The sequence below is a fragment of the Pinus tabuliformis genome, chromosome 9 (genome assembly GCF_031772625.1).
Source record: "Pinus tabuliformis cultivar Carrire ecotype Pingquan chromosome 9, CPIR1, whole genome shotgun sequence".
In the NCBI taxonomy this organism is placed as follows: Eukaryota; Viridiplantae; Streptophyta; class Pinopsida; order Pinales; family Pinaceae; genus Pinus; species Pinus tabuliformis.
Genome location: NC_142307.1, coordinates 711,022,504 through 711,044,226, shown reverse-complemented (window position 1 = coordinate 711,044,226; position 21,723 = coordinate 711,022,504). Strand labels below are relative to the sequence as shown.

General features: G+C 38.5%; 1 protein-coding gene across 1 annotated transcript in view; it reads right to left on the bottom strand.

Annotated features, from left to right (window-relative positions):
• LOC149150676 (uncharacterized) overlaps positions 1-21,723 on the bottom strand; it is a 137,231-nt gene that overhangs the window by 56,122 nt on the left and 59,386 nt on the right. Inside the window, exons 2-5 of the mRNA XM_089442901.1 lie at positions 8,127-8,229; positions 7,885-7,950; positions 7,614-7,781; positions 7,411-7,507 (exon numbers count right to left, since the gene is read on the bottom strand). Of these exons, the coding sequence (XP_089299027.1) occupies positions 7,411-7,507; positions 7,614-7,781; positions 7,885-7,950; positions 8,127-8,229 (434 nt within the window). The remainder of the gene's footprint in view (positions 1-7,410; positions 7,508-7,613; positions 7,782-7,884; positions 7,951-8,126; positions 8,230-21,723) is intronic.

Below are 21,723 nucleotides of genomic sequence, written 5' to 3'. Positions count from 1 at the left end.
TAGAACCGGAACAAGAAGATCTACATGATGGGATGTTGAGAAGTGACTTCCAGTGGCCGAAGAGAGTATGGTGGGCGATTTACCATTTTCCTTAGTTAAAAATGACTTTAATTAGTCATTTAATTAAGGAAAAATAATTAATTAGACGAAATGGGCCAAAATTGACTTAAGTAAAATAAAATAAAATAAAAGAGGTCACTTAAGATAAAGTCAATGGAGGAGCTTCTAGAATAATAGTAAAATGATAAAATAAGATGCTTCTAGAGGCTTGGAGATCTATCCACCAAATCTATAAAAAGAGAACGAGAAAATCATTTGGGACATCTTGGTTTTGATATTGTTTCTTGTATGTGAGGTCGAGAACCCGATTCTCTACTCCAGCAGTAGCCCCAGGACAGAAACCCTCGAGTGATTCAGTGAGAGTGGGAAAGCACCCATCTCTTCCCTTGGTGAATCCATTCAGGGTTCACAGGTTGCAGTGTATTGGTTTTTCAGTTTGTTTTGGAGGCCGATTGCGGCATTATTGTAGATTTGTCTGAGGCCATTTACCTCAACTATATGGGTTGCATTTATATGTAAACCCCAGTTCTTCTAATATAATAAAGCTGAGAATTTCTTGTTCATTTTGTTCTAAGATTGCAGTGCTTTATTTGCTCATTTTTACATGGAAATCTTCTGTTAAATGTATGATAAATTTTATGTGAAGAGCTTGTTCCAAATTTTTCTCATTTGGGACATTACAACTTCAAAAACAAAATTGTCGTATTTCAATTAAAAGAAAGCGCATTGATTTGGTGGGGAAATCTGGAAAAACAACTACACCTCAAAATAGATAATGTCCCTTGGGAATTGTTCGAGGAAATATTTCGTGCTAATTAATTACATCCATATTTTCAAGAACAAGTTGGGGCCTTTCATACATTAGTCCAAGGTAATAAGACAATGGAAGAACATGAAATAAGATTTATGGAGCTTGGGAAATATATTCATTATTTTGATTCTGATGAACGTCAAACTGAGCGCTTCATATATGGGTTAAATCCTCACATTAGGGCCATGGTTAGGATGTGGAAGCCATCATCAGTAGCTGAGGCAGTAGAATGTGGCCATTATGCAGAAGAGCATCTAGAAACAAAAAGAGATATCAGGCCAACAAAACCTCTACAACCAGGGTTTCCAGGAAAGATTCCCCGAAACTTCTTTAGGGGAAGAAGCTCAAGGCGGCCTCCTTATGGTAATAGATTTACCCCAAAGGGAGTAGGAGCAAGAGCTCCCATGGCAGTTAATACTATAGTTATTGAATCATCAAACGCAAGTCCATGGAAATCTCGTGGAACTACTAATAGAGGAAAAAACACGAGAGGGAGTGGCATAAGAGGACGAAGCTCCTTACCTAAAAACTCACAATATGATTCAAGAGGATCGACCCAGGTTAATTATTGGAGATGTGGGGAACCGCAGTTTCAACGTAATTGTCCAAAAGCTTCGTCAAGTATAATTCACAGAGCAGGAAAAGAACCAGCATCAAATACCCAAGGCAATCATAGAATCCATGCAATAGTAAACAACAATCAGGCAATATATCAATCCACTGTAATGGAATCCTCAGGTACTATTAATAGTATAAAACTCAAAATCTTATTTGATACTTGTGCCACGGATAGTTTCATTTCGTCATATGCATTAAATAAATGTGAGTTGGCAACTCGCAAGCAAAATGATTTCAGACAGGTAGAAATGGCCTCAGGAGAACTCCAATTCGTAGACTTAAGTGTGGAGGAATGCAAAATTGATTTAGGGGTTTGTTCAACTAAATGAAAAGTTTATGTCACAGCCCTAGGAACTTATGACCTCGTCATAGGTATGGATTGGTTAGAAGCTCATCAAGCTTGGGTAGACTGTTATGGGAAAAGAATTCTCGGTATAAATGATGAAGGAGAGACGATCCAAATTCAAGGTATCAAGAAAAAAGCATCTTTACACTACATATCAGCAATGAAATGAAGCGTTGCTTAAGGAAAGGTTGTCAGACATATGCAGTTCAATAATTAAGCAAGGAAAAAGGACCATCCTTAAAACAATATCCGGTGTTAGCCGAATTTCCTGATGTATTTCCAAAGTAACTACCAAGATTACCCCCCAAAAGAGAGTTAGATCTCACAATAGAATTGAAACCTGGTACAGAACCAATCTCTAAAACACCTTATAGAATGACAACACCAGAACTTCAAGAATTGCAAATTCAATTGAAGGAACAATTAAATATAGGACACATACGGCCCAGTGTTTCACCTTGGGGTGCTCCTGTAATTTTTGTCAAGAAATATAGTTCCTTACAGTTATGCATAGACTATCGAGACTTGACTCGAGCTACAGTAAAAAATCGGTATCCAATGCCTCACATTGATGACCTCTTCGACTAAATGAAAGGAGTTGTTGTGTTTTCGAAAATCGATCTACGATCAGGCTATCATCAGCGAAGGATTAAGGAAAACGATGTTTCTAAGACTGCATTCCGAACACGCTTTGGGCATTATGAATTCACTGTAGTAACATTTGGGTTGACCAATGAACTAGCAGCATTCATGAACCTTATGAAAAAAAAATTCCGCAAATATCTTGATCAATTTGTACAAGTTTTCTTAGATGATATTCTCATCTACTCCAAGAATGACAAAGAGCATGAAGACCATTTATGGATAGTATTATCCTGCCTCAGAAAACCTCTGTTATATGGAAAGTTATCCAAGTGTTTTTTCTTTCAAAAAAAGATTCATTACTTAGGTCATATCATATCTGGTGAAGGAATCTCAGTAGATCCTGAGAAAGTAAAGGCAATCATGGAATGGCCAATACCAAAAAATGCACATGAAGTGCGAAGCTTTATGGGTTTAGCCGGTTACTACCGAAAATTTGTGGAAGGATTCTCCAAAATTGCAAAACCAATTACAACTCTCCAACGTAAAAATGTTAGGTATGAATGGACTGAGGAATGTAATAAAGAATTCTCTGAACTCAAAAGACTGTTGACCAGTGCACCAATCTTACAAGTCCCTAATATGGACAAAGATTTTACTGTATGTACTGATGCATCCAAGCAAGGATTAGGTGCGGTATTAATGCAAGATAGAAGAGTAATAGCATATGCCTTAAGAAAGTTAAAGCCTCGTGAAGAACTCTACACCACTCATGATTTAGAGTTAGTCGTTGTAATACTAGCTTTAAAAATATGGAGACACTATCTAGTAGGACGAAGCTTTATGCTCAAAAGCGACCATCAAAGTCTACAATATATGTTCATTCAAAGAGACTTGAATGCTAGACAAAGACGATGGAGTGAATTCCTAAGTGAGTATGGCTTTGGAATATCATATACATTAAAGGAAAAGAGAATGTAGTGACAAATGTTTTAAGCATAAGACCTCGAATATTTTCCCTCATACCTATCAAAGTAGACTTAAGGCAACAAGTACTAGAGCATCTCATAAGAGATAGCTGGTATTTAAAGGTAAGATCTTGATAGTAAAAAGTCAAAAGAACCTAGGTTTGAGGGGTATGAACTAGAAGATGATGGAATCTTGCAATTTCATCGAAGGATGTATATTCCTGATAATGGGAATCTCTGAAACACCATCCTTAAGGAAGTCCACAGAGCAATGTATTGTGCACATCCCAAGGTAAAGAAAATGTATACTGATACCAAGAAACTCTTCTTCTGGTCATGCATGAAACGCGATATCGTTCAATTTGTTGCAAAATGTCTTGGATTTTATCACTAGGCTACCTCTTACTTCACAAAGACACAATGTTATTCTGGTGGTAGTGGATAAATTAACAAAAAGCGCCCATTTCATTCCCGTAAAAGATACTTACGAAGTTGCTGACGTAGCTCGAGTATTCATAAATGAAATTATCAGATTTCATGGAGTCCCTTAAAAGATCATATCAGATAGAGACTCGCGATTCACTTCAAGATTCTGAACTTGCATGCAGTCAGCATTAGGAACTCAGCTAAATTTGAGTACAGCTTATCATCTTCAGACTGATGGGCAAACAGAAAGGGTAAATCAAGTACTAGAAGATATGTTGAGGGTGTACGTTATGAATCAGCAATCACACTAAGAAAAGTACATATCCTTAGTTGAATTTGCATACAATAACAGTTACCACAGTTTAATCGGAATGCCTTCATTTGAAGCATTATACGGTAGACCTTGCAAACATTGTTAAGTTGGGACGGGTTAAAAGATCAGGTGATAGTGGGTCAGAATTAATACAAGAAATGGAGGAACAGGTAAAACAAATTAGACAGCGGTTAAAAGAAGCACAGGATAGACAAAATATTTATGTTGATGCTCACAGAACTGATAGGAAGTACGAAATAGTGGATCAAGTTTTCGTCCGCATCAAACCAAATAATAGCACTATCCGATTTGGAAAAGAGACAAAGTTGTCACCCTGATTTATCAGACCATTTAAAGTCCTAGAAAAAGTTGGACCTGTCGCCTATCGTCTTGCACTGCCACCTCACTTGCATAAAGTTCATAATGTATTTCATGTATTTGTATTAAGGCATTACATAACTGACAAATCTCATAACCTTCAATGGAAGGAACTGCAGGTATCAAACAAGGGAATCATTTCGATCAAACCATTATGTATACTGGAACGTAGGGTTCAACAGCTCAGGAATCGTCTGGTAGACCAAGTTAAGGTCCAGTGGGACAAGTATAGCCTTGGATCGGCTACTTGAAAATATACAGAAATCATATGTCAAAAATACCCCAACTTGTGTCAATTTTGAAGAACTTTCAGCTATATTTTGTATATATTTAATTTACTTTAAATCAGATACTCAAAACCGTTTTGGAAGGATCACATATAAAAGTGAATTTTTATGTTACTGAAATATGATATATATTATCTTCTTAATTCTACTGGTACGTGGATACCAAAATGAAATATATTATTTAAATTGACCTTACTGAATTATGGACACCAAGATGAAGTTCAATATTTGATTAACCTTGCTATAAAATCTAAATCATGAATTAAAATCTCTATAGTTTTGTTTCATTTATGCATATTGATATGATTAATGAGATAGAAATTAAAAAATGATTAAAATTTCAATATGAAAGCCAATAACATGAGTAGGACATGACCAATTATGTTATACTGTAGATAACATGTATGAGCTATACAAAAACTATTTATTTTATATATATTGATGCATATTTATAATATATGAACAAGTGTTTGCGTTGCAGATAGCATCATTACCAAAATGACCACATGATGACAAAAACTTCAGTACAATTAAGACTCAATGAGATTCCACGATAGAGCATTGACCCTAGTCCCACTAGGAGGGGTGGAGGTATTACTCGCCGTTTATCCTCCAAAACCTGGAGTCATGGGAGGACTGTGCGAATCACGCTCCCCTAGACATGTGAGGATGACTGCTAGATGCCTACTGGGCAATCAGGTTGATATAATTGACGTTGATACCCTTGAGAGCCCATGAATGGTTAGTCAGTATAGCTGACACCATGGCACACTCTAGTAGAGGATGGATAAGATGGAAGCGAAAGAGATTATGAAGGATAGGATGATTCTAGAGTAGCTTGGGAACCCAACAGGGGCAGAACATGAATATTATAGTTGTAAAATCTTAAAATATTCAACAAAACAAATTTTAAATACCCATATAAAATAAATTCAATCCTGAAATACAAAGACTTATATGCTCACACTAATCACTAATATATTTTGGAAACCCTAACTAGGGACATATGTAATGACCCACCTACAACTATAAATAAAATATGAATATTAGCATACATACGAGACCTCCATACGATAGCTACGTATGCATGGACCCGCATGTATCGCATTATATATAGGTTGGTTACTAACTTACTACAGGGAGAGATATAAATTAAGGTAATGAATTAATACCTCACCAAAATATTATATATATCAAATTAGGTAGGTAATACGTATACCACCTTATATATATATATATATATATATATATATATCCTTGAACTAAAAGAAAATGTTAATTTTAATTTACAAATTAAAATTAATAAAATAATAAGATAAATTAATTAAAATTATAAATTAAATAAATCAAATTATTTTATTAAAATAATAAATAAATTTTATCAAATCAAATCTACGTATCCAAATAAAATCAAGAAAATCAAATGAGATTTGATTTTATAAAAGTTACACGTAACAAAAACAATGACACGGAAATGGGAGGAAGGCGGTGGACGAGGAATTAAAAGGAGGAAGGAAATCTTGAGGACGGGGGGAGGAGAACAATTTTTAACACAGAGGTACAAACAAGGAGTCTTGAGTCTTGATTGTACTGGAGTTTTTGGGCACGGGGGATCAGATTGCTTCCATTTGAAAGCATTCTGAGACTGAGTACCTAGGTTGTACCCAGTTCGGCAAAGAGGTTTTGGCCGTTTTGGAAACACAGCCGGAACAAGATTTGCAATAGAGCAGAGAGGTTGGTATTCATTAGATAAATTGTTTAAATTCTGTATGTAAATTAAATATTCTGGGATTTGAATTTGGGGTTCTTACACTCTTGGAAGGACTAATAATTCTGGAGGAGCAAAATAACTTTGAAAATTACTTACATGTAAAGATAAATGAGATGAAATGCATTGGATTAGTAATGGATGTAATATGGAAGAAACCAGGTTAATCAACTAATAATCTAATACTGATGAGGTCTTAGAACAAGTCCTTTTTTTCAGTAACAATAAATTGACAATTGTGTAGAATGTTAGCAGTTGAAAACAACCATCATAGCATGATGGATGAAAAATAAAAAGCCATGAATGTTTGAGATAATGGGTAGCACATGGGAGATTATGGCAGCTCTGCAAGCGATGTTGAGGGATTTGATGATTTAGAAGGATTATTAGTGAGATGATATTCCAAAATAACACAAGGCATTCAACTCTCAAACAGCATGCTACGATATGGACTATATAAAGAGAAGAAATACCCAAAAAGGCCCAAGAGTCCAGACACGGTAATTGAAATATCATGACCATACGAGTAATTTTAATGTCAGTTATGACTGTTATGGCCATTTCAAAAGGTGTGACCTTCCCTGATTATGTCACCATTATGTTTCAATACCGACAACAGTTCACCAAATGCAATAGTGTTATGTTTAGGAAAACAATGTTTGATACCCTGGCATTATAAATTCAGAAAGAAATAACAACTAATGAACAGATAATTTTAAAATTTCGTACAAGCAATAAAGATACAGCTAATCCTAAAGGTAATGTCCTATTGAAATGCATCAACATCAAGTTTGTCCATATATAACCTCTTTTAGTGTCCAAACTTGGTAGAAAAGAAGAAACCAACACCAACCTGGTACATCAGATACTGGGCCTGGTATTTTGCATATGAAATTTCCCCAGGGTGTAACTTGTGTAATATAGGCCCAAGTTCATCCTCAGTCAAGAATCTGGCAATGATGTACACAACTCTTTCAATTAAATGTGGAAAACTGTCCTTTAGGTGATAACTGTCCATATAATATTTTGTAAAAGGTACAGACACTAGAAATATACCCATCTTTGTTCTTGTCCAGTTCATTAAATCTTTCTTGAGAAGATGGTACATGTCCAGTGATGTTTGCAGGCCTGGTATCATATTCATCATACTGTTTAACGAGTTCATATGCCCCATGATCAAATTCTGCAAAGTTGAGTTTGCCGTCTTTATCTTGATCCCGCTCTCTGCAGGAAATTTAAGTAGATTCTTATTGAAAACTAGCACATCAAGACCTGATATATCAATTGTGCACTACATAATCAGCATTTCCTGTTGCAAGCAACTTGCCTAATTCTTTCTTTGCACATCCACTGAAGTAGCTTCTCATTCTTACTATCTCCAGGATGCAAAAAGCTTCAACGAACATGAAGCAAAGTTAGTAAAGGTTTAAGACTTAATGAATTTATCACAATCGAACATGGCAAATGTTGATATCCAAGGTTATGGAAGACCATAAGCAGTGAGAGGAAAATTTCTCAAAAATTGAGAATAAAGCATTTTATGTCAGAAAAGTTTGAAAAATTAATAACTTATAAAACTCAGTGTGATTCAAAACTCCATCACCATCCTCATCTGCACAATTAAATTGTTCCTTCCACCAGCCAGGTTCACCATGCTCCGTGCTATTATTAGCTGTTTCATGATGCAAAGAAAACCAAGCACAAGTTAATGAAAAGCTCATAAACACATTAGATCATTCTCAAAACCATTAAATTACAACTCCAAAATCTCCCATAAATGTCAGGTATCAGAACCATAAATAATGCATGAGAAGTTGCATTTCAAAGTTATCTCAATCTAAATTGATGTTTCCAAACCCATGTGCAGTTCAGGTTATAATTGGAATTGAAATCAGTATTATTATTAATGTCCTCTAAATACCTAAGCAGGTCAAAGGGGCTAGTGACTACAACCAGCAATAATAGCCTAGCCAAACCAAAACAGAGGGGTGCAACACACTGTAATACCCTGTTTTTGACTCCTGGAATGTAATGGATCAGATTGTGTATAAATCATAAATGTGTAGTTATAACCTATAATCACTAGAGTCAAGCCATGTGGGCTTAAACAAAAGACCACATGTAAATGTTGTAACTGTGCTTGTATGGATTCCTAATGCAGAGCTCAATATTGCAAAATGAGTTAGATCACTAAATGAAGAAATCCTAGATAGGGTTAGAGTCACATAATTAAGATCAAAGGAAGATACTCACAATAACACAATATGATATTTTAATGAATAAGTGATGCAATATGATATTACCAATGAATAACAGGTGCATTTGTTACAATGGAGATTACCTCCTTACATATCATTGTTTATTAAACAAATCATTCACTTATGAATGTGGAATAAACCACTTTAAACAAAAGTGTGTTGACCAATGTGTTGTCATTGATGACAACTGATATTATTGATGTCAAAGGATGTTCGGAGGCCTGATCATGTTTTGAGTTTATTGAGTATTTGCTGATGTTATGTCGATCAAACAAGCATGCAAAGGTTTTGGTTGGATACACCTCTCCAAGAGATTTCCAACAATATATGGCACTTGACAGCCAATGCCATTAATGCCAAAAGGATGTTTGGACAATTGAGGCATGAACAATTGACAGCAACAAAGGGTCAAACTTGCACAAAGTTTAACGATATATGTTGCACATGTTGTTGATTGTTGCTCTGAATGTTCCCGGATCCAACGATCCTCGTAGGTTGTGGGCCCTTCCATCATACCAAAGGTTAACACAAGGGGAGGCCGAAGTCAATGCCATGGTGAAAGGTAAATTGACGATTACAATTGGCATGCACCCGCTCCACCCCAAGTCCAATTTTGTTGAATTTCCATGATCTTGGGTCTAGGTTAGAGTCTTAAAATCACTGACGCTACGAAACCAAGAATCTCAACCATAAACTACTTTGCATAGTAGAAATATAAAGCAGTAAAACACATATGCACAAATATACACACTTTTTAACAAAATTGTACAATATTGGACAATCCCAATCTTCATTATATTAAACCAAATCTGATTAATACAACAGTCTATGGTATACAAGATACAATGACAAACTTCATTGCAGCTTCGATGTCGTATCTTATCCTGCCGGTCCTTCACACCTGTACTGCTCACTAGTAGTGCCTTAGTCCATCAAGGCCACTACACATTGAGACTCCAGGAGGGCTGCCACCTAACAATGTTGCATGTCACTTTTGTTGCAAGTACACGGGCTCATAAATCTGCTCTCTAGGTAGGCCTAATTCCCGAGCTCCAATCTGCCTTCTAGTAGCCTCTTTCATCCATCAAAGAGCTACCATAAGGCTGCAAACTTCACCCAATCTCGCACCAAACAACGTCCTTCCTGCATGTTTCTCTAGGGCTACTTTGGGTAGCCAACACAATGACCTCCAATCTTATTAATGGCACCCAATCCAATCACCGCGGAATTTGCACCGATGAAGACACACAATTGCCCAAGATCGCCTCCAAATTGGCTCCCACAGGCTGCAATATCAAACTGATCCAAATTGGTCAACTTCTTTGACCTAACACACATCAAACTTCCACTCCAAGTCTGTTATCCTCACGCTGCCCTTGACTGTCACTGGTTAGGGCATACTTTGCATGCTGCAATAGCCACTAACTGACCGTTGAACAGCCTTTAGCAGCCTCCCAAAATCTGCGGCATACCCTTAAGAGACCCCTCCTCTACCACATTGTTGTCATAGGCATACAGCAGCCCCTTAAACCTCCCTTCGCACACCTCGTTGTGGTGCTATGGTCTGCGGCCTAGCAAACAACCAACATATTTGGTAGCTTTCTGTCCCTAAACGATGCCCCAAAGCAAACTTGCGAGGAGGCTCTTCAGCTCAGCCTAGCCTCCAGCACCCTCGGCCTCCACCACAGAAATTTCAGACCCAAAGACAGTCCTCCCACTTCACTGTTTTGCCTCCTCCTTTGTTGCGGCTAGGGCTCAAAAGTATCCTCCTCAACGAGTTCCTCTTTGATGTATATGTGTTGCACAAGATGGATAACGAATAATGTCCTCCATCACCTTCTATTTATACACCAATAGAAGGGCTCCACGAATTGATGAAGAGACATGTCTCTTGGACGATTTCCACAAGCCTACATGACTTTGGTTGTCCATAGTTAATTGTCAAATTCAAAAATTCATAACTTTGTTTCTAGAGCTCTGATTTGAGTGATCTTTGGAGCATTGGAATCGGCTTGCCAAGCTCTATCACCTCAAATTTTCTCAAGCTCAAATTCATCATGGTTTTGACCCAAATCCCGATGGGTGCAAAACCCCATGCTTGGGTTCCAAGCCCACAAATGACTCTTGTGGCGCTTTGCCCTCAAAACCCTCAACCCTAGGGCTTGGAGTACCTCCCAAGCTACACAAATCAACACTCCCTCTTAGCGAGGGAGGTACTTCCAAGACTGGGAAATAACTCGTCATCGTCATCACTGCTCGTAACACTTGCCCAACTCCTGGCACTCATAATCGCAGCAATCCCTATACAGTGAACTTCACCCTTCTTGGAAGTGTCGTTGTCACTGCTGGAAGCACCCTGCTTTTTCTTCTTATCCTGTATCGTCTTCCACTCTCTCCATGATTCCTTCTTGACAGTTGTAGGAGTAGCCTTGCTCCCCACTGACCATGCGCTCTTCTTGGACTGCAGATTCTCCCTCTGAAACTGCAAGCTCCCTCTCAAACTAGACTCCCGACTCTGGAAGGTGTACCTTCTTCTTGGGGAGGTGTACCTTCTTCTCGAGAACCTATACCTGCTCTTTTGAAGCCCACACCTGCATCTTCACTTGCTCCTGCTTCTCTGGAACCTGCACCTACTCCACCTACTTCTTTCCATGATCCACAGGCTTGCCCGTCAACCTGTAGAGACCATGCTCTCTAACTTCGAGTTTGAACTTAGAGCATTTGGGCCTGACTCTTGCCTTCCCATCCTGGAACAAGACTTCAAACCCCTTCCTCTTGATCATTGAGACAGAAATCACGCTATATCTGAGTCCTGGTACAAACAGTACATCCTGGACTCGCATCACATGTCCTGTCTCCATCCTGAATGGCACAACTCTCGATCCTCAGATCTCCAACTGACTCTTTTCGCACAACACCATGTGCAACTTCGAGTCCCATTCAGCTAGAGTCTCAAAAACCTCCTGTGACCTTGTCATATGCTTCGTCATACCACTGTCCACATACCATCCATCCTCATTGACAATACCCTACAAGAAATGAGAAATCTTACCAAAGTCCTCCTCTTCCAATCTCCTGGAGAAATCATCTATCTCAGCTGAAGTGGCAACAACAACGACCTGCTTTCCTTTCCTCCTCTCATCATCTCCCTTCTTGTTCATCGGACATCTCGACGAATAATGACCCATCTCGCCACAGTTGCAACACTTGACTTTACTCAAGTCCTTTTGCTTACCCTTCATTCGCGCTGCAAGTGCCACATCATCATCGAAAGACTTCTTTAGATGAAGATCCTCGCCTCACAACTCTTCCTGAATGAAGTCATCCCACAACCTATACCAGTTTGGCAGCTTCTCCCTGGCAACGATCCCTTTGATGAAGGGCTTCCATTCCTCGGTGAACCCTTTCAAGGCAATCCTTACCATATCTGCATCTGAGATAGTCACACCGATGGCAGCAAGCTCATATTTGACCTGAGACAATCTCGTCAAATACGAGGTCACGCTTTCACCCTTTAACATCTTGGTGGACTTCAACTTATCCTCCAATACCAGTACCCAATTCTCGTTCTTATTCTGGAAAAAATTCTAAAGAGCCATCAACATCTCATGTGCATTGTTCTTCTCAGACAAACGAGGTATTAGGGCATCCTTCACACCATCTAGGATGATCAATCTCGCCCTCGCATCCAAATCATCCCATATTCTAGCTCATTAGGGTCGGTTGGCTTCTTCATCTCTTTCTTTGCGAACTCCCAGAACCTGTTAACCTGCAAGACCAACTTGATCCTTTCCTTCCAAGGACTATAGTTGAACAACCCCTCCAACCTGTCCTCATACCGAAGACTTGCCTACAACTTCGACATTGTAGTGAGCCCTTCACTTACAATGTGACCAGCTCCCTCTCACACTGTACTTTGTTGCGCACAACTCTGATTTGCTTACTTCCAAAGTAGCTCAGACACACTCTGATACCAAGTTGAATTTCCACGACCTTGGGTCTAGGTTAGAGTCTTAAAATCACTGACACTACCAAACCAAGAATCTCAACCATAAACTACTTTGCACAACGGAAATATAAAGCAATAAATCACATATGCGCGAATATACACTTTTTAACAAAATTGTACAATCCCAATCTTCATTATATTAAAACCAAATCTGAATAATACAACTGACAATGGTATACAAGATACAATGACAAACTTCACTACAACTTCGATGGCATATCTTGTCCTGCCAGTCCTTTGCACCCGTACTGCTCCCTTTGCACTCGTACTACTCACTAGTAGTGCCTTAGTCCATCAAGGCCAGTACACATTGAGACTCCAGGAGGACTGCCACCTAACAATGTTGCATGTCACTTCTGTTGCATGTACACGGGCTCATAAATCTGCTCTTTGGGTAGGGCTAATTCCCGAGCTCCAATCTGCCTTCTAGTAGCCTCTTTCATCCATCAAAGAGCTACTCATAAGGCTACAAACTTCACCCAATCACGCACCAAACAACGTCCTTCTTGTATGTTGCTCTAGGGCTACTTTGGGTAGCCAACACACTGCCCTCCAATCAAATCAATGGCACCCAATCCAATCAATGCGGAATCTACACCAATGAAGACACACAATCACCCAATCTCGCCTCCAAATTGGCTCCCGCAGGCTGCAATATCAAACTTATCCAAACTGGTCAACTTTGACCCAACACACATCAAACTTCCGCTCCAAGTCTGTTGTCCTCACGCTGCCCTTGACTACCACTGGTTAGGGCATACTTTGCAAGCTATAACAGCCACTAACTGACCCCTAAACAGCCCTTAGCAGCCTCCCAGAATCTGCGGCATACCCTTAGGAGACCCCTCCTCTACCACGTTGTTGTCATAGGCATACACCAACCCCTTAAACCTCCCTTCGCACACCTAGTTATGGTGCTATGGCCTGCGGCCTAGCACACAGCAATCATGTAGCAAACGGCCAACATATTTGGTAACTTTTTGTCCCCAAATGATGCCCCAAAAAGACTTGCGAGGAGGCTCTTCAGCTCAACCTAGCCTCCAGCACCCTCAACTTCCACCACAGAAATTTCGGACCCAAATACAGGCCTCCCACTTCATTGTTCTGCCTCCTTTGCTGTGGCTAGGGCTCAAAAGTATCCTCCTCAACGAGTTCGTCTTTGATGTATATGTGTTGCACAAGATGGATGAGGAATAATGTCCTCCATCACCTTCTATTTATACACCAATAGAAGGGCTCCACGAATTGATGAAGAGACATGTCTCTTGGACGATTTCCACAAGCTTACATGACTTTGGTTGTCCATAATTAATTGTCAACTTCAAAAATTCATAACTTCGTTTCTACAGCTCCGATGTGAGTGATCTTTGGAGCGTTGGAATCGGCTTGCCAAGCTCTATCACCTCAAATTTTCTCAAGCTCAAATTCATCGTGATTTTGACCCAAATCCCGATGGGTGCAAAACCCCATGCTTGGGTTTTCCAAGCCCACAAGTGACCCTTGTGGCGCTTTTCCCTCCAAACCCTAAACCCTAGGGCTTGGAGTACCTCCCAAGCTACACAAATCAACAAATTCTACATGGTGGTCTCCTAACGTGGCCAATACATAGATAATGGTGTGGAACTGTGTCATCTTGACACATGGCAGGTTGTAATACACATGGCATGATATACAATTGTGGGTGGTCTACTGATGTGGTCAGTACGCAAAGCATGGTGAGGACCTGTGTCGTCTCAACATATGATAGGTTGTGATACATATGGCATGACATAGACAAGTGGCAAGGCTTGGATGATGTGGCGGACAGCATGGCCAGTAGAACAAGGACACATGGACATAGAAAATTGGCAAGACGAGGATGATGTGGCATGGACAGCGAGACAGTGACATCAACATTTATGATGATGTGGCAGAGTACAACGGGTGACACATGGCATGGGAAACTGGCATTTTCGGGTGGCTAACTAGGCCATTTTTTAGTAACACGTGGCACCACTCTAAGGATGACACGTGGCACAATGACATCAACAATTCGTCATGTTGATGTCAACATAAATTCAACCAAATGGTTAACAGCACGGTCATGAGGTTAGTTCACATGAAAAAGATGTTAGGCCCCCGTGGACTACTAAATGGCTGGAGCTAGACGATTGGTACGCACACGGTTTTGAAAATGGTCCTATGGGCTAAAACAATAGCGCTCGAGGGCATCAACATCCGCCTTGGGCAAACAAAGTTTTATCCTATTAAGCACACATTTTTTAAGGTGGTCCTATGCGCTAACACGATAGCCCTTGAGGGCGTCCATGTTGGCGTTGGTCAAAGCATAACACTGATTTATAACTATTGATCATGGTCATGTCCATTTTTTTCGGATTGACCCAGATCCAAATTAAACCACAGAAAAATTATATATATGAGTCATTTTGATCAAAGTGGATGTGTTCTCACTAAGCAACACAATGAGATCTGAAGCGAGGAGAGTGATAGTTGATCATGTGATGAAGAGCTTAGAGCCAGCGTGATAATGCGAAGAAGCGAAGAGTTGAAGTTTTAAGTTTTGTGTGTGGGAGGCTCGAACTATAGTTAAGACAAGCTATCTTTGTGGTGGCCCGAGCCATCATTGTAGAAGGACGAGTTGTATCTGTGGAAGGCCCCAAGCTATCGCTACAAGCTATCTCTATGGAGGCCCCAAGCTATCGCTACAAGCTATCTCTATGGAGGCCCGAGCAATCGTTAAGACAAGCTACCTCTGGGTTGGCTCAAGCTATCATTGCAAAAGGACGAGTTGTCTTTGTGGGAGGCCCCAAGCTATCGCTACAAGTTATTTCTATGGAAAGCCCCATACTATCACTGAATGTTATCTTTGTGGGAAGCCCAAGCTATCGCTACGAGAGGACAAGCTTGTTGCTTTTCCACGATACTGGAGTCTAGGATAGAATCTTAAATCACTAATGCTACCAAACCAAGTATCACAACAAGTCTACTTTGCACAGCGGAATATAAGCAGCAATAAATCTACTAGTGCACAAAATATACACAGCGTTTTACAATTTTTACAACAACCCAACTTCATTATATTAATCAAATTGATAATACAACAGTCTAGGGCTCCCGTACTAGGGATAATGGCCTTGAAATATCCACTAGTACAAGATAACAACAACTAGGGCTTGGTGTTTTTTGTGATGACCACCAATCTACCCAATACAAGATACTATGACCATCTCGCTGATGTAGAGTCCCTCACAGCTGCCTTGGTCGTACCCTGTACACATATGCCCAGTCCCTTGGCTCTCGATCTACAGCACCTGCCTCTATCAATGCACCAATTCCATCTGGCCACTGAATCTCGGTTCCAATATGCTCTCTCACTAACTATTCGTCCTTCAACGCATCAACACATTGAGACTCTTGTCGAGTTGTTCACAATTCCGTTTGTGAACAACTCTCAACTACCCACTGCTACTCCTCAACTACTTAGGGACTTCAGCCCACTATAGTCTTCCTATGTTGCTCCAATGAAGACTAACATAGGGCACGGAGGGTTGCCACCTATCACTGCAAGATGTCCTTCTCCCACAATGAACACAGGCTAAGAGGACTGCCCAACTTCTATTGTAGATGTCCTTCTCCACAAGGCAAGTCTAGGACTACTCATACTATTCCTGGTTGATCAAACCTATGAACTCTCTTTCTGCCACATCTAACAATCTCTTAGTCCATCAAGAGACTTGTCTCTTCGGGCTTGAAGCAAGCCTCTACAATCCTAGCAAGTTTTTCTTTAGGCTGCTCCAATTTTGCCTCACTTAGGCCCACACTTGGTCCACTCTCACGCTGCCCTCCAACAAACCACTTGTGTCCAATACATTTCCTCTCCTAGCACCTCACATCCACTAGCAACCCATCAACTCAAGAAGATGACCAATTGTTCTACAACCATTTGTTTCCCTTCTTGACACATGCAACTGTTGTTGAAACTTGCTCTTAGGATGATCCACCTTGGTCCTCTTTTAAGACCTTATCCACATAGCATCCAACCATCAATCACGAGTCCATCTGCAACTCACTGTTGTTGTCCTCTTGCCTTGTGATCTGCACAATTTGGAGCATTGATTAGGCCACACCAACAACCCTAAACCAATGCTCAAATTTATGTACCTCCTTGTCCCACTAAGTTGCTCCCTCTACTGCTCCTTCAAGCCTTCTCCATGCAATATTTTAGGGCTAGGACAACTCCACAAGACCCACTACAAGTATAAATCAAATGTATAAGGCTCGTTTAGTTGTAAAGGGCTATGCACAAAAAGACGGAATTGATTATACTAAGACATTTGCCCCAATGGAAAAGTTGGATAAAATCAGGATGGTTCTTGCATTAGTTGCATTGTACAAATGGCCAATTTTTCGGATGGATGTTAAATCATCTTTTTTGAATGGTTATGTGGATGAAGAAATTATGTGGAGCAACCTGAAGGTTTTGAAGTACCAGGAAAAGAAGAGTATGTTTACAAGTTGAAGAAGGCCTTATATGGTCTTAAGCAAGTGCCAAGGGTGTGGTATTCAAGAATCGATAAGTATTTTAGGGATCATGGCTTAGTTAAAAGTTTATCTGAGCCCAATCTCTATATCTTTCAGTCGGGACAGGACATTCTGAATCTTGATAGTTGTCTTATATGTTGATGATTTGATCTACACAGGGAATAGTACAAAACTATTTCAAAGGTTTAAGTCACGTATGATTGTTGAGTTTGAGATGACAGATCTTGGTGAGTTGCATTATTTCTTCGAGATTGAAGTTTGCAAAAGGAAGATGGTATGTCACAAGCCAAGTATAGTTGGGACATTCTAAAGAAGTTCAAAATGTTGAGTTGCAAGCCAACGGCAACTCCTTTGGAATTTGAGTTGAAGTTATACAGACATGATGATTCCAATTCAATTGATGTTACTTTGTATCATCAATTGGTTGGAAGTTTGATCTACTTAACTACAACTCAACCAGATATTTTTTTTCATCATCACTTAATGCTTTGAATTCATCAGGAGAAGGCATAGTGTATCCATCAGTTACAAGTTCCCATAAATCTTTAGTGATGAATATAGGTTGCATGTGTTTGCTCCAATAAAAATAGTTTGTGCCAACAAGTTTAGGCAATACAATACTGCTTGTCACCGTGAGGAGTAAGAGCGAATCAGAGTATTTAGAGGGAGAAAGTGCACAATGTGTCCCACTTCAACCCGGGACAAGAATAGATGTCCCAAAAATTGGGACTCAACCACCACCAAAAAATATCCTTTTTATTAATATTTGAGTACAATGAAGAGCTTAAGAAGCTCAATTATATCAAAGATGAAACATGACTCCTTCAAGACTCCCTCTCTTAATACATTTTCTCAATGAGTACAATATCTCGCAATGAGAGAGAAGATAATATAACCTTCTACACTTCTTATGAGAAAACACATAAAATCTCTTTTTCAATAAAAATTATTTTCTCACATTTACAATTTATAAAAAAATCATTTAAAAGATCTCTCTCAAAAAATAAAATCCCTTTTAAAAAACACTCAAATTATCTCTCCTAAACCTTTTCCCCACTAATTTCTCTTATTACATAATAATAGTGGAATGACTTTAATGTAAAGCATGGCTTTAAAGAATCCAAGTGAAGCTTTAAGCCTTTCTCCTCTTTATATGCATAAAAAAAACATTATGCATATCATAATATAAGGAACCTTTTAAATTTAAAAATTCACAAAAGGCATTTCACATATTTGTATGGAGCATACGTAGGTTCAAATATAGAAGCAGCATTCAAAGCATACAAGTTCAGCATATAGGTTCACAAGTCTATATGTTCAAAGCATACACGTTCTAATGATTCGAACACAAGTTAGACGTTCACAAGTATTGAAGGAACGTTTCGCAGGTTTGCACACTACGTAGTGCACAATTCTCAGCGCACAAGTCTCCGAGCAAAGCATAACACTCCACAAAACCCTTTTCCAACACAAATCTCGAGCAATACACATAGGAACACAGTGAGGCACCAATCCAGATAGTTGTCCACACAGGCACATCAATGTCCAAGCTTCACGTAGAATTTTTTACAGCTCCATAGCTAGATTCACGCAGATCCTCTTCTTTTCCATTGCAGAGGAATTTCTTAATGTAGGCAAATTATTCCTCCATGCAAGAGGGACTTCAACACTCCAACTCACTCACATGTTTCATAAACTCTTTGGCTTTGGGCAATGGCTTTGATACCAAATGAAAGAAAGCACGGTAAAAATATATTACAGAGCAAAAGCTTTTAACAATATCACACCAGCTCTCAACTCATTTCATTATCAAAAGCATGCATTTATACTTGAGGAGAGGCCTTCGCGAATCTCCCATCTCCACAAATCTCTCAACAATTTCCTATAATTTCTCAACAATCATTCCACAAATCACTCCACTGATCTCTCCATAAATCTGTCCATAAATCTCTCTCACACAAAATAACATTTAATTGTTTAATATTTGACAAATGATTCATTATCCCATCAAGAGATAGATAACAAAATAATTCTCAAGAATTAGAGATACCCACTAGATCAATTGAATTAAAATGTTTCTCTAAAACCAGTGACTAATGCAAGATACTTGTGCAAATAGTTACTCCATAATTGGCTAATGAACTAATAACTCTTTAAAATTTATTCAGTAGAGCATTAAGAATAGTGTAAAAAAAAATTACCATAAGATATAAGAGACTCGAGAGAAACACCACCATCAATGAACCCCAAAGACTTTTGCTTTATTATTCCAAAAAAAAAAAAAATATATATATATATATATATATATTATAGAGAGAGAGCTTCCAGAGCCAATTACACCATCCAAAGATGTTACAATGAGGAGCCTTAGACTCAAATTATAGAAAAATGGGAGATCTAGATCCCCCTCCAAGTGGAAAACGGCTAGATCCAAGAAAGCGCACAAATATGACTTGATCCCAGAGAATAACAGCAACGTGAACCTTGATCCATGCCAAAATCTAATTGTGTCCTTTGATCTGGAAGAAGAAATTCAAATTTGTGAAGGAGTATTTGATTCCGGTCCAAAAAATATTTTTTTCAAATTTTTCTCCTTGAAAAATCCCCTTCAATTAACCACCACAGTCCAAAAGTTCGATTTTCTCTTAAAAGATCATTTTTTCCTTAATGGAGGGCCAAAAATTATTTCTTTTATTTTTCCTTCTCAAAATTCCCTCATTCAATTTAACCACTTTGACCAAAAACTTCAACTTTCCTTGAAAAAATAATTTTTTTGGCCCAACGAATATTTTGTGGGATTTTTTTGTCTTGGAAATGAGTCCTTCAAATTTAATCTTTCTCGAGAAAGTTAATCTTCTCCAAAAGTTCATTTTTCCACATGGAGAGAATTTTAATTTTCTCTCAATTTAATTTTTTGACAAATATCTAGTTAATTTTTTGCCATTTTTTGTCGAACAAAAAAAAAAAAAAATTGAGGGGATAGACATGATTTCAACCCTCAAAAAATTGTATAAATAAAGATTTGAGGTGTAGAGGTTCTAATTATGAGTACTAATATCCCCATCAACTTCTATAGACATTACATTTCACAATTTACATCAAAATAATTATTAAAATCCCGACTAGTGGGAAATTTTAATAATTAAAATTAGACACTTAGACTTAACCAAATTCTGCGAGACTCAAAACATGATCTAGCATGATAATTTACATCGACTCTATACACTAGGACTCACCTAAGACATCACCATCGAGCTCAAACTCTAGCTTTGGGGTATACTTGGGAGAAAAATTCCGCTAATTATTTGATGTTTAGGAAAAACACAAATAATTAGTCGAGGTTAAAAAACTCCCTAGAATGAAACTCTTTATTAAAAATATTAAGCTTTCCTAGGTGTTTTACATGGCTTCATAAACATACTAGAATCATTTTTACATATGGACCACAGAGTTGCAGAATTTGGATTTACAATTTTCACAAAAATGCTGAAAAATGATAATGATCGTTGGATGTCTGGCTACTTGATCATGATGGAAGGCTTTGAAAAAATGTATGTTGCTATAGGGTACTTGACACAGAGTGGTCAACATCTAGCTCTACATGGGGACACATTGCTTCGTTGAAGGAATGTGAAAATCCAGAATCTACATCCAAGTAACACACAAGTTTATATCAGTAGCGTCCATTTAAATATAATCCAAAAATTGTCATACAACATTAAGTACATGAAATAGAAGGTCTATAAACAGAAACTATTCAACTAACATGAAATGTAAATCCAATCTAATAACAAAAATGGCATCTAATCTATGAAACATAAATCCTGAAATGAAATCTACTCTAACAACTGAAATAACAGATAGTAGGGTTAGAAATACAATACAAAAGATGCCTCGTTGCATCAAATGTCATATTTATAGAACAATTTGAGCATTTGGCCAATCACAAGTAAGTCCAATGGTTCACCATCCAATGTGCTCAAGTGGAATGATTTTGGTCCGGCAATTGCTCTAATGATATAAGGTCCCAACCACAAGCTGTCAAATTTTCCATGGCTTCCCAGCTTCTCAATCTTACAATCCAAAAGGAGCACCATGTCTCCAACCTGAAGAGGTCTAGCTCGAAAATATTTATCAAAACTTTTCTTAACATTAGATTGACTTCTACAAATATTATCAAAAGCTTTCCTACGAGTTTCATCTAACTCCACTATTTGATCAATTCTATTTTGAACAACATCTTTATCAGTAGAAAAATGTAGAAGAAGTTGATAAGCTGGAAGCCTAAGGTGCACAGGTAAAGTTACATCTAAACTATAAACTAATTCAAAGGGACCTTTTCCAGTAGCTTTTTTTC